This window comes from Gallinula chloropus, assembly GCF_964237585.1.
Source record: "Gallinula chloropus genome assembly, chromosome: 3".
Taxonomy (NCBI): domain Eukaryota; kingdom Metazoa; phylum Chordata; class Aves; order Gruiformes; family Rallidae; genus Gallinula; species Gallinula chloropus.
In genome coordinates, this window is record NC_140087.1 from 85,767,173 (window position 1) to 85,779,831 (window position 12,659).

General features: G+C 61.2%; 2 protein-coding genes across 2 annotated transcripts in view; both read right to left on the reverse strand.

Annotated features, from left to right (window-relative positions):
* Window positions 1-2,644: 2,644 nt before the first annotated feature.
* On the reverse strand, window positions 2,645-4,402 carry INSM1 (INSM transcriptional repressor 1; the record flags this gene model as incomplete). The annotated part of the gene is made up of 1 exon (XM_084262120.1): window positions 2,645-4,402. One exon carries the CDS (start codon window positions 4,400-4,402, stop codon window positions 3,038-3,040), a length of 1,365 nt encoding a protein of 454 aa, XP_084118246.1. The 3' UTR covers window positions 2,645-3,037.
* Window positions 4,403-6,221: 1,819 nt separating this feature from the next.
* The window catches only part of CFAP61 (cilia and flagella associated protein 61), a gene marked incomplete at both ends in the record, with an annotated part of 89,923 nt that continues 83,485 nt past the window's right edge, over window positions 6,222-12,659 (reverse strand). The window contains 2 exons of the mRNA XM_084261147.1: window positions 6,222-6,407; window positions 9,234-9,324. Coding sequence (XP_084117273.1) covers window positions 6,222-6,407; window positions 9,234-9,324 — 277 coding nt within the window. The remainder of the gene's footprint in view (window positions 6,408-9,233; window positions 9,325-12,659) is intronic.

Genomic DNA, 12,659 nt, shown 5'->3' on the forward strand with positions numbered 1-12,659 from the left:
CCGGGCTCTTCTCCACAGCCATGGTGGGAGAGGGGCCGTTGACGAAAGGAGGGGTGCCACTGATAAAAGGAGGGGTGCCAGTCCAGCAGCCCTTGGCTCACTCTGCCAAGATGGCTGTCGCCCAGCAACACCAAAAGCCCATCCCATTTTACAGGGTGTTTGCAAACAGAACCCAGTTTACAAAGCGCTCCGGTTTCACCTCTCCTCCCTCCCCCAGAACAGGAGCATCCCCCAAGCACGCTTTCGGCTGCAGTGTCAGTAGCAGATGTGGGTGCTGGTAGCAGCACCCTGACAGCTCCCCACAGACCTGGGAAGTTCTTCCCGCCCCAGCACCAGGCATGTGAATCCCTGTGGCGCTGGGAAAGGGACACTGACACGCAGCACTGGTTCTGTGTCCTCTCCCTGCCACAGGCTTCAAGCAAAGGCTTCCGCAGGGCGCTGCTGTCTGGACACGGATGGAGCCCCTGGGCCTCCCAGAAGGATGCACCGGGCATGGGTGCGGAATCGCTGTCCGACAGCCACATGCATCAGCAAACACCCCCTGGGGAGCTCCAGCTTCACATGGGCAGAGATGGGACAGCGGCCACGCACCGGGCTGTGACAGCCCCTGCCTGGGGCTTTCCGACACCGGGGAAGCCGGGAAAAGCCAAAGCCAACCTTGCCAAGCCTTGCCAAGCATGTTTTGCTGCCTGTATCTCTCTCTCAGGCTGTAGAGGCCACGGTCTCTTTTTCACTGTATCAATTTACAGGTCAAACCACAGCTTGCCTAGACCTGAAGCCAGTCCTGGCGTAAGGAAGCCAGTTTCCTAGGAATCAGGGCAGCGGGAGCAGAGTGCCTCTGCTGCCACCTGAACGCACAGGAGATCTCTCTCTAGAAAGGGTTCCTTTCTCTAGAAGCTTTGCCGTTATCCAAAACCATCCAGACATCTCCCGAGCAGCTTCCCCACACGGAGCTCCAGAAGGTCCCTGTCCTCCCACAGTAAAGCAGCCAGGCCTCAGGCCAGAGCCTTCAGGTGAGCCAGCATGGCAGAAACAGTGTTACTGGCCCCAAACTGGGGTGTGCCACAGCACTGGAGTGTGCTCAGCCCGTCACACATCCATGGGGACAAGGTCTTGCACTGGGGGTTGCCGAGTGGCCCCACTGCTGCGAGTTGGCTCCCTGGCTTCTGCTGGCAAAGGGAGAGGGTGCAGCTGCGCTGCGACACCCTGAAAGGGGCTCTGCCCGCCCGGCACACACCTGCCCACTCACCCTGACATGGCAACAGCTTCTGCTAAAAAATCCCAACACAAAAGAAAGTGCTTTTTTGCCCAGAGCAGAGTGTTCCCACGCACATCGGGGCCCATCACCTCAGAACACCGCTGCTTACAGCGCTGCCAGGACCAGGGGCATCCCACACTGAGCCCCACCACACGGCTGCCTCTCCCCTTGCAGGGTGAACAGAGTGCTTGGCACCTCGTTTCCCCCTACCTTGAGAGTTTTTTCCACACAAGGGGGTCTTGCCCTGATCTGGAGGGCAGTCCTGGCACGCCTGGCTTGCCAGAAGCCTGGAGTCGGAACCCCACCGCCAGGCAGAGCAAGGAGCTGGATCAGGCTCCAGCCTGGAAGCCAGGCACACAGAAAGCTCAGCCTTCCCCCACTGACAACAGCAGGAGGATGTGGCTTTTCCACAGAGCCCCACTCCCCACCTCTCCAAGCGCCAGGGACAGACACCCAAGTCCAGAGCAACATCCTTCCCCGGGAAGGATTTCTCCAGCTTTCCCCCTCACTCCAGTTTCCCCCACAAGCTCTTGGGTATAGTCTCAAGCTCTTCCCCAGGGCCAGCAGCGGAGCCCAGGGCCAATCTGTGCCCAGCTGGAGGCAAGGGCCAGGCTGCAGCCAGTGCCCGGGGGCTGTAGCCAGTACTGGAGGGCTGTGGGTGGTACCAGGGGGTAGCAGCCCCGGCACAGTCCCTCACACGGCGGGGCAATCTTCCCGTTGGACCGGGCACACCTCACCCTGTCCTCCTCTCCCCTCCCACATTAATTCCTTTTTAATTAATCTCATCAAACGGTGCAGAGCAGGATGGTGCCTTCCAGGATGCCCCACCAGCGAAGAGCTGAGCCCGGCCCCAGCCCCGGGGGCCCCCCCCAGAGCCCCCCCACCATGGGCCAGCCCAGCAGGGAGAAGCAGGAGGCAGCAGGGGCACGCTTGAATTTGAAAATATTTTATTTGAATAGTAAATAATTATACAGTCGAAACAGTTCTATCGAAGCACTCTATAAATAGCTAACAGTTAAGAAAATAATGTGTGTAGAAAAAGAGATTGCATCTAAAAGTAAGAGCTGTCAGTTGCACAGGATAAAATGGTTAAGGTCGTGTGTTATTCTAGGTATAAAAGTTAAAACCTTTTTAGCAGATCCCTTTAGAAAAAAAGATCCTCTAAAACGCACAGTGAAATGGCAGCGGGGGAGACGAAAAGCGCATCAGAGTATCCGCGGTCAAATAATATCCATCTTCATAATTAATATAAATAAATAACCAATAAATAACATAATTACTCAAACCAACATATACAGATAGTCAACTCAGGAGCTACCTCGGTAAGGGCAGAGCGGACAGGAGCGGGAAGTTGGCATGTCACAGTTAAGGCAGTTTCTACAGCATTTTCTGGAGACCATCAACAGCAGAGTCAAGGCATTTGTGGCTACACTAAAGGAAATTCTCACTTCTCCTCACGTGGTTTGATCTGTTCGCGTTTATCAAAACCGAACGAACCAAAACCAACCGAATTAAGTTATTTAAAAAAAAAATAAAAGAAATAAAAAAATAAACAAATTAAAAAAAAAAAAAAAAAAAAAGAGGAAAAGCCCAGAACAAGGAGCGAGCCCGGGAAGGTGAGTGTAAAGCCAGATTCCAGCAGTTCACAAGCCATATTAAAGCTAATCGCGCGGCGAGTCCAAGGCGCAGCATCCCGCGGGGCGCGCTCGGCCGCGGCGGGCGGCCCCGGCCCCGGAGCCGGCGGGGAGCGGGCCGGGCCCCGGGAAGGCACGGGCGGCTCTAGCAGGCGGGGCGCAGCGGCACCTGGAGCAGGATGACCTGCCTGTTCTCGGACGGGTGGCACTTGTTGATGTGCCGGGTGAGGCCGGGCGAGCTGTAGAAGGTGGCCGGGCAGTACTTGCAGGGGAAGACCTGGGCGGCGTGCAGGAGACGGAGGTGCCGCTCCTGGCTGCTCTTGCTGGGGAAGGTCTCCCCGCAGACGGGGCAGAGGCGGCACTCGGCGGGCGGCGGCGCGGGCGGCTCCTCGGCGGCGGGCTCGGGCGGCGGGTGGCCCAGCAGGTGCTTGCGCAGGTAGGCCTGCCGGCGGAACCGCTTGGCGCAGCGCGGGCACTCGAAGAGCCCGTCCTCGGAGCCCGCCTCCGAGGCGCCGCCGGGGCTCGGCGTGTCCCGCTCGCTACCACTCGCCTCCTTCGGCGGCTCCTCGGCCGGCGCCCGGCCCGCCTCGGGGCCGCCCTTAGCGGCGGGCGGGCGCGGCTTGTGCCAGCGGCGGTGGGAGGCGAGGTTGGCGGGGCAGGAGAAGACCTTGTCGCACTCGGGGCAGCGGTACTCCACCCGGACGATGCGGGAGCAGCGGTGCTGCGCCAGCGCGAAAGGGTCCCCGTACTCCTCCTTGCAGAGCTGGCAGATGAACTCGCCCAGCGGCCGGGCGCAGCCGCCCCGCGCCTTGGCCGGCGCCTCCACCGGGCCCTCCTTGATGCGCAGCCCCAGCACGGGCGACGTGGTCACCTCGTCCTCGAAGGTCAGCTTGCGGATCGCCTTCGCCTTCTTGCCCGACGGGGCCTTCTGTCGGCCGGGCTCCGCGGCGCCCGGCGGGCGCTTGGCGGGCGGCGGGCGGCCCGGAGCGGGCGGCGCGGCCGGGGCGGGCGGCGCGGGGGCTCCGCCGGCGCCGGCGGCGCGGCCGGCGGGCGGCTCGGCGTGGCCGGCGGCGGCCCAGAGCTTGAGCTCGGCCGGGGCGAAGAGGAGCGGGTCCATGGTGCCGGGCACGGCCGGCGCGGGGAAAGACTCCGCCGAGACAGGCGAGCCCAGGCTGAAGCCCCGCTCCAGGTACTTGTCCCTGCCGACGGGCCGCGTGGGGCTGTACAGCGCCTGCACGGCGGCATCGGGCGTCCCGAACGGCACCGGCGGCGGCGAGTCCCGCGGCGGAGGCGGCGGGGCGCCGCCGGCGGGGAGCGGCGAGCCGGCGGCGGCGGCGGCCTCGCGGCAGCAGCGCGCCCGGTAGGACACGGGGGCGGGCCGCCGGCTGCGCTTCACCAGGAAGCCCCGGGGCATCTTCGCGCCGCCTCCGCGCCGGCGGCGGCCGCGGCGCAACGCTCCTCGCTCTGCCCGCGGCGCGGCCGCCGCCGCCTTTAAGCGGGCCGGGGCCATTGTTCGGGCCGGCGGCGGCGGGACGGGCCAATCAGCGGCGGCGCGGCGGGCGGCGGCGGCGGGCGGAGCGGGTGCACCTGAGCCCCCGCCCGCCCGCGCGGCCCCCGGCGGCGGCACACGCCCGGCCCCGCCTCCCGCACGCTCCGCGCCCCGCGCCGCCGCGCGGCCCGGCACGCGCGGGCCTTTGTGTGCCGCCCCGGGGCGGGCGCTGCCTCCCCGCGGGGCCGGGGAGCGGGACCGGCCCCGCCTTCGGAGCCGGGACGGGCTCGGTGCCGCCGGGGGCAGGGTACGGGGAGCAGCAGGCGCGTAGGAGGAGAAAGTCGCTGTTGTGGCGGGCAAGGTTCGCCCGCCGCCGGCATCAGGTGCCGCACGACGGCTCCGAGCCGGCGCGGCCGAATAAAGCCCGGCCGCGGCCCCGCGCCACCGGGGAGAGCCCCCCCCACCCGCGGGGAGAGCGCATCAGCGGCCCCGCTGTAACCTGTTACTCGGGCCGCCGCGGGGCCGTCCGGCGGCAGCCCCCAGCTCGGCCTGGCTCCCGGCACAGCCGCGTGAAGGGGCGCGGCGGCGGCGCGGCTCTCGGGGGTCCGTCCGACACGCGGCTGCGGGTGGGGGCACGGCCCCGTTCCCCGTACGCCGTGCAAGGGCAGACGCGCTCCGGCCCCGGGCGCAGCGGGCGGGCAGCACCGCGGACAGAGGCGCCGAGGGCGCGCCCGGCGCTGCCCAGGGCGGCATCCGCGGGGGGCTGGGGGCTGTCCGCACCCGCTCCCGGGGCTGCGGGACGGGCGGCGGCGCCTGGAGGGGCCGGTGCCCGGCGGCGCGGCAGGTGCGGCTCCCCCTTAACCCTTTGTCTGCGGCCCGGCGCGCAGAGCTCCGCGCCGGGCCGCGGGGGGAGGGAACGGGCCGCAACGCTCCGCGCGTCGCAGGTGGCGGCGCGGCGGGAGGGTCGGGCGGCGGGGCCGCCCCCCGCCGCGAGCAGCCGGCCGGCCCCGGGGGTGCGTGCGAGGCCGCCCCCCCCCCCTCCCCCCTCCCCTCCCCGCGGGTCCCGGCGCCTTTGTGGGGGGCGGTGGGGCACGCGGGCGGCACGCGAGCGAGCGCCGGCCCCCCCCCCGCGGCCGCGGTCCCCCGCGCGGCCCCGCTCGCGCCTTTGTGCGCCTCATTAGCATAAAGCTGCGCGACCCTCCGGCGGGCGGCACAAAGGGGCGCGAGAGGCGGGGGGGCACCGGCACCGGGGGCCGCCGCTCTCCCGGGCACGGCGTCAGCGGGCCGGGCCGGGCCGGGCCGGGCCACGAAGGGGGAGCCGGGGGGGGAAAGGGGGCAGCCCTGCCCCCGCGAACTCCCACCCCCCTCCGCCCGCCCGGTGGGACAGGCGTGCGGCGGGGCGGGGCGGCCCGCTGCGCATTAGCATACAGCTGCGGGCCCGCCGGGCACGCGCCGCGCCGCCCCCCGCGGGTGCGCTCCGAGACCCCCCCCCTTCCTTCAGCGGGTGCGCTCCGAGACACCCCCCCCTTTCCCCCGGCGGGTGCACACTAAAGAACCCCCTTCCCCCGACGGGTGCGCTCCGAGACCCCCCGCCCTTCCCTCGGCGGGTGCGCTCCGAAGCCCCCCTTCCCCCGGCGGGTGCACACTGAGACCCCCCCTTCCCCCAGCGGGTGCGCTCCGAGACCCCCCGCCCTTCCCTCGGCGGGTGCGCTCCGAAGCCCCCCTTCCCCCGGCGGGTGCACACTGAGACCCCCCCTTCCCCCAGCGGGTGCGCTCCGTGACCTGTACCCTGTACCCCCCATACCCTGCCCCCTGCGGGGCTCACACCGAAACACCCCGTTTAACCCCGGCGCGGCGACACCGGCGCTGCGGCCTCACCTGCGGTCGGCGGGGGTCCGTCGGGCCGGGCCGGGGCGTACATGGGCAGGTGGGCGCGATGGCGGCGCAGGTAGCAGAGGATGGGGTCCCGCAGCAGCGGCGGGCAGGGGCTCTGCTCCTCGGCGTCCTCCGGGGGTGGCACGGACACCTGCAAGGCAGAGCGGTCAGTCGTCTCCGAAAAGAGTCCCGGTGTCCTCTTCCCCAGGCAGGCGTGGGACAGCCACCCCCGGGCACGGCCCCCGGCACCAAGGGGTCCCCGCTCAACCGGCACTGCCCCCAGGAGCGCGGTGGCCGGGCTGCAGCCGTGCATTGCTCGGGGGCTTATCCCTGCAAAAGCCCACACGTGTCTGACTGGGCATCGCTCCTGTCTGACCTCAGGCACAGCCCTTGCTGACCCCCACCAGGCCCCACGGGAGGGGATCCCCCCCCCAGATGCCTAATGTGCGAGCTGCCTTTAACCCAGAGCCACCCCGGCTGCTGGGCAGAGCTCAGAGCATCGCTCCATATGGGGCACCACTGCCTTTTCCAGAACACCTCGTGCCACATGCGTGTGCCCTCAATTTGCTGCAGCAACTGAGGTAGGTGCAAAGACCCACCCCACCATCTGCATGTTGCAGAGCTGGAGCCCCACACGGTGACATGAACATGTTTGTGGCCCCACACAGGGTAAACGCCCCGTGCCATCGCTCGCCTTGCAGCGCTGGGCAGGAGCATCCCAGCCAAGCCACGCGTGCACCGGGCACGGTGCTGGGCTGCCAGCGTCACGACAGGGGCTAAAGCTCTCACTGGCTTTCTGACACACCTGCTGCCAGAGAACGTTCCTGTAACTACTATCCCCAATTCCCTATTTCCTGGGGAGACTGTAACCAGCAGTGCCTGAGCCCTCACAGTTCTCACACCTCCCTTCAAAGGTGCCTTTCCCCCTTGTGTTCCCATTTCCTTGCTAGCTGGTCTGCACGCTGCAGGGAGCTGTAATCCCAGCAACATACAGCAGCCCCCCAGGCATTTCAGACGTGTTCCCTAAGTGTGTGGCACACATACAGTGTGTCGGCAGCATGCCTAGAAGGAGCTCCCAAGGTATAAGGATAAACATGAGGTTTAGTAAATACAGTTAATATTTAGTAAATACAGTAAATACAAGGGGAAGAAAATCCCAATAAAAATACAAAAGGAGCAGTTTGGGTTCTGCTGCAGATCCTGTCCCCTACACCCACGTAAGCAGTCTGACTCAGGGAGGTGCTTTCAGCCTGTTCAGTGAGATGGGTTCTGTGTGCCTGGACTACTGCAACAAGAAAAGGGTACAGCCAGCGAGCCTTCCTTTTGTAGGGCACAGCTTCCCCATCCTCTAAAGCTGTTCACACTTGGAGCTGGATGATGTCAAGAAAAAACACTTCTCATGGTGCCTCCCATCCTGCAGAGTTTCATTTTGGGCTCTTTCACCAGGTGTCTTCCAAGAGAATCCAAACCAGAACTGCACCGAGGCACTTTCTGCACCACAGGAGGGGGAAAACTGCACCCAGCCCCCAGGAGGAGGCAGGGGCAGTGTGGCTGGGGCCACGGGCACGGGTGGGCTGCAGCCCAGGCCATGTCCTGGTCACCCTGCCCCCATTTAAGGCCGTGTGTCTCTCTCTTTTCAGCACAGTTCCCCAGCCCGTGAGCAAGCCCTTGGAAAGCCCTGCCGTCATGCGGAATTCCGCTGCCTTATACAAAGGCAGCAGTGGCACGAGGACAGAGGGAACACTGGTCCCCAGCAGTGGGCTGGAGGTATCGAGACCCAGGCTGCAAGTTGGTTTGAGATCAGCCAGAATTCATGAGGGGCTAGGGTGGGGGGCAGCTCTTGGGGTGCTGCAAAGCTGTGGCTAGCCTGAGCAGGCAGAGCTACCAGCTGTCCAGCCTCTGCGCCTCCGTCTCTTTGGTACTAAGGCCAAAGCTCGAAACGGCATCAGCAAACATTTTCATTTCATCCTTGCTCAGGAAATCCACTTATCGCTCCAAAAGCCAGTTGCTTTCACTCCTTCAGCTACAAAAGCCACTCCCTGGTTGAAAAATCCACTCACAGGCTCAGCTGAGACAGGTTTGGGATGGCCTGTGGTGTATTCCCGTGTGGAGACGTAATAAAGGAAGGGGCTGACCCGGCAAGTAAGCCCCCAGATCATGTTGGGTAGCTGCACTGAACTGCTCGTGTCATGCAGAGGTGCTGTGAAGGGAACCAACGCGCCTGAACGTGCTGCTGGCACGTCTGAGGAAGTGCCCGAATGCCCAGACTGAGCAATTCGCTGCAGGAGGGGTGGGAGACCACCACCTTGTGACACCCAGCCTCTGCAGGGGTGAGAGACCCCCACCTCGTGACACCCAGCCTCTGCAGGGGTGAGAGACCCTTGCCTCATGACACCCAGCCTCTGCAGGGGTGAGAGACCCCCTCCTCGTGACACCCAGCCTCTGCAGGGGTGAGAGATCCCCGCCCTGTGACACCCAGCCTCTGCAGGCGTGCGAAACCCCCACCTCATGACACCCAGCCTCTGCAGGGGTGAGAGACCCCCACCTCGTGACACCCAGCCTCTGCAGGGGTGAGAGACCCTTGCCTCATGACACCCAGCCTCTGCAGGGGTGAGAGACCCCCGCCCTGTGACACCCAGCCTCTGCAGGGGTGAGAGATCCCCGCCCTGTGACACCCAGCCTCTGCAGGCGTGCGAAACCCCCACCTCATGACACCCAGCCTCTGCAGGGGTGAGAGACCCCCTCCTCGTGACACCCAGCCTCTGCAGGGGTGAGAGACCCCCTCCTCGTGACACCCAGCCTCTGCAGGGGTGAGAGACCCCTGCCTCATGACGCCCAGCCTCTGCTCTGCTTCCCCAGAGGAAATAGCTAAACAGAAGCGTAAAGCTTGAGCAGAAAGATGGGAGAAGAAACCCAAGTGAACAACACTGACAAATTACCTGAGTAATAAAACACACTCTCCAGTCATTGCTCTTACCTGTTCCGACACCAGGATTTGGCGCAGTTCCTTCTGGAGATCAATAAACCGATCGTGATAGATGGCCATGGACCAAGGTTCCCTGAAGTAGCTGGTTAAAAAAGAAGAAATTTAGTTATCTTGTGAACCTCTCATTAACCACTAATAAAGTATTTACCTGCTTTTTTGCCTTTATAAATTACAGTTCTGGACCCACCGTGATCGCTTGTTCATAAAATGCCTCCCGTAACAGCATGGTCAATCAATTCTTTTAATGGATGTTCCTGATGTACAGCCAGCTTCAGTAATTACATTTAAAGTGGCTTAATTCAGAGCTGTGGCAAGACCCAGTGAAGAATCCTGATTTTATCAGAATTTAAAAGCCTGAAGACCTGCAAAGAACGGTGTCTCCATTATCTGTCCTCATTTGAGAAAAGCAGATTGCAGGATTAACTGAACTGCTGCATAAACAAATTAAATTTGTGTAGACAATGACACAAATGTTGTTCATCATTAAGGTTTCTGGATTAATAAAGGCCAGAAAAACAGGCCACCACAGTGTTGCAATATGTTCTTTGCACTAGTACATCCAAGCTAAATCGAACCTATTCTGGGATGAAGCTCTTGTAACTTTGTCTCTCAGCAGCAGCTCAGGACAGCATTCTCCTGTGAGAGAGGAGCAGAAGGGCTGGGAGGACGCGACTCCGTGTAGCACCTCATGGCTGTAAATACAACTGGGGGCAGCTGGATTGTAAGGCTGTGATTTATTTCTCCCTCCTTTAAAATGAAAACTACGTGCTCATTCAGACATGGAATGTTAAAGATGAGCTCAGCCTTAGGAATTACTTACCTGTAACGTGCAGGGAGCTGGAAAAGGATGGGGTACTCCCCAAATATTTAAGGCCCCTTCAATTTCTGAAGAACCTCCCCACACCCAACAGAAACACTTCACTCATTGATGCCACGAGACAGCAAAGCAGGGGAGGGCGCTGTCATAGGAGAACACACCGAGATAATTACACACCGTTTTTACTGCTACACCCAGCTGAAAGCCCTGTGCCACTGGCCAAAGGGCTTGTTTGCAGGCTGGCATCTTCAGTTCAACTGTAACCCTGACAAGGCGATCTCATCTCTCCATGGAGGCAGGTCTGCCTGCTGCCTCAGCTTGGCCAGGTGTCACCCGCCTCCCTGAGCAATGCTTATGGGGTGTTTCTGGGTGTATTACCAGCTCGGTCCAGGACAGCACTTCTCACTGTGACTGGCAACAGTCAGGGGTTTGGAGGTCAAACCCTGCACTATGGCATGCAGGTGAAATGCCCTTTTTTGGGGGGATGGAGAACATCTTGTCTGGTTTTTATAGGGAGGAGTTTACTCCTCTACCAGGAGGAGTAAATGGCCAAGGTTTACTGCCAGATGCCCTTTGTGTCCCTTCACCTGAATGAACGTAACCACCAAAGCCACGCTTCACAGAAACAGCTCCCCTTCTTCACTGGCTCTGCCTTGTTACCTGTATGTCTGCTGCCTTTCCAGCCCGGGCCACCTTTTGGCAGGGGCACGTGGTGGCTTTGAGAAAGCAGCCCTACATATGGCTGCTAAAGGGGAGTTTAATAATGAAAAACCCCATCTGAAGCCAAACCAACAAGTTGACTTTCTGAGGCTCATTCTGCATTTTATTACCACTTCAGCAGCGGTCCCTCAGGGCACGCCAGGGAAGGCTTGGAAGTATAATGCTCTTCAGTATACAAGATGAAGCTGGCACGCTACCAACAGAGGCTCAAAGGCTCCTCAGCTACCAGGAGAACGGCATCTGCCACATGTGTTTGCACCATTTAGTCTTTCATAACCTGCCAGAGTGATCAGGCTAAATGTGTACAAGATGACAACGTTTGCCAGGAGCATAACGGGTTTCCAAACTTGGTCACTTCCTAACGGGATCCCCTGCTGCAGACCTTTACATCAACAGGAGCTACCAGGGGAAGGCATTTGTAATGAGAGGGGATGAAATGCTCTCCTTTTGAAGACAATCAGCGACATCCTTTTTGTTGCTAGGAAGCTGGTCTCGCCTTTCATTGACAAACAATATTTAAAGTCTGTTCTGCCTCATTTGTGATGTGTAGCCTACATTAGATGAAAGGGAAGAAGGAGGGAAATATTTAGCAGCATCCTGTACAAAAGAGGTGGAATCTTTCCCTTTTCAAGAGACATGGCATTAAATAACATGGACAAAGTTGGCTGCTGCTGGTGAGCAGGACAGGAGCGAGCGTGCACAGCTTTCATCTGAGAGCTGGCTGTGTGTATCCTCCGTGCTGCTGCTGGTGTTCAGAGAACAAGGCTTCGGCCCCGTGCCTGTGGTGCATCCCAGCACACCAAACCGGAGGCACCGGCGGCCCAACACTGACCTCCAGCAGTGCTTCTGCCTCCGGGTCAGGTCTGTATTGCTGGCAGCAAGGTCAGAAAGCCAGAAATTCCTAAAAATCAAATTAAAAACTTTCGGAATGGCGTGCTCTGTTCACACAGCAGAGCAGCAAAGCGTGAGAAGGAAAGTTAAAAAAAAAAACAAATCAGCAATGGAGGTTTTTATAAACAATGTCAAGTCCCCTGAGAAGAAAGCAACATCAGAAGGGTGACAGCCAGCTCTGCAGCTGAGCATATCTGCTGGGCAGACACTGCTGCACCATGCCCAAGCCTGGCATACCTGCAACTCCCATACAGATCCTGCCCTCCCACCCTGCCACGTCTGCCAAACTTCCTCCCGTCATGAACAGGGGGCGAAGCAAAGCCCAAATAATTCCCACCTGTGTCATTACAGACAGGCTCCCCACAGCGTTACTGACTGGGGCTCTTGTGGGGTGCCACAGCGGGTGCCTCTCCTGGGCTCTTGGGGGGTGCCACAGTGGGTGCCTCTCCTGGGCTCTTGGGGGGTGCCACAGCAGGTGCCTTTCTCCTGGGCTCTTGGGGGGTGCCACAGCGGGTGCCTCTCTCCTGGGCTCTTGGGGGGTGCCACAGCGGGTGCCTCTCCTGGGCTCTTGAGGGGTGCCACAGGGAGTGCCTCTCCTGGGCTCTTGAGGGGTGCCACAGCAGGTGCCTCTCCTGCAGACCGTGGGCTGAAATCCTCCCCAGGTGCTGGAAAGAGAAACCGAAAGCGGCCACACCAAAGCATCCAACACAGCAGGACAAGCAGAAGTGATGTGCAAAGGAGGCTGATGCTCCTGTTCCTCTCTCAGTACGAAAGCAAACCTGATGGTTACAGCCAGAGAGAGAGCGGGTCTCATTCTAATGAGGGCTGTAAGGGCTGTAATACGTTTTTAATCACCTCCATTCCTTTCCTTGCTGCTGACGGCCAGCCTGGGCAGAGGCCTGTGGGCACGCCTGACACACGGGCACTGCTCACTGACAGCTCAGAACTGGTGTGGAATAATCCCTCTGCCCATGAGTCTAGCAGGACAG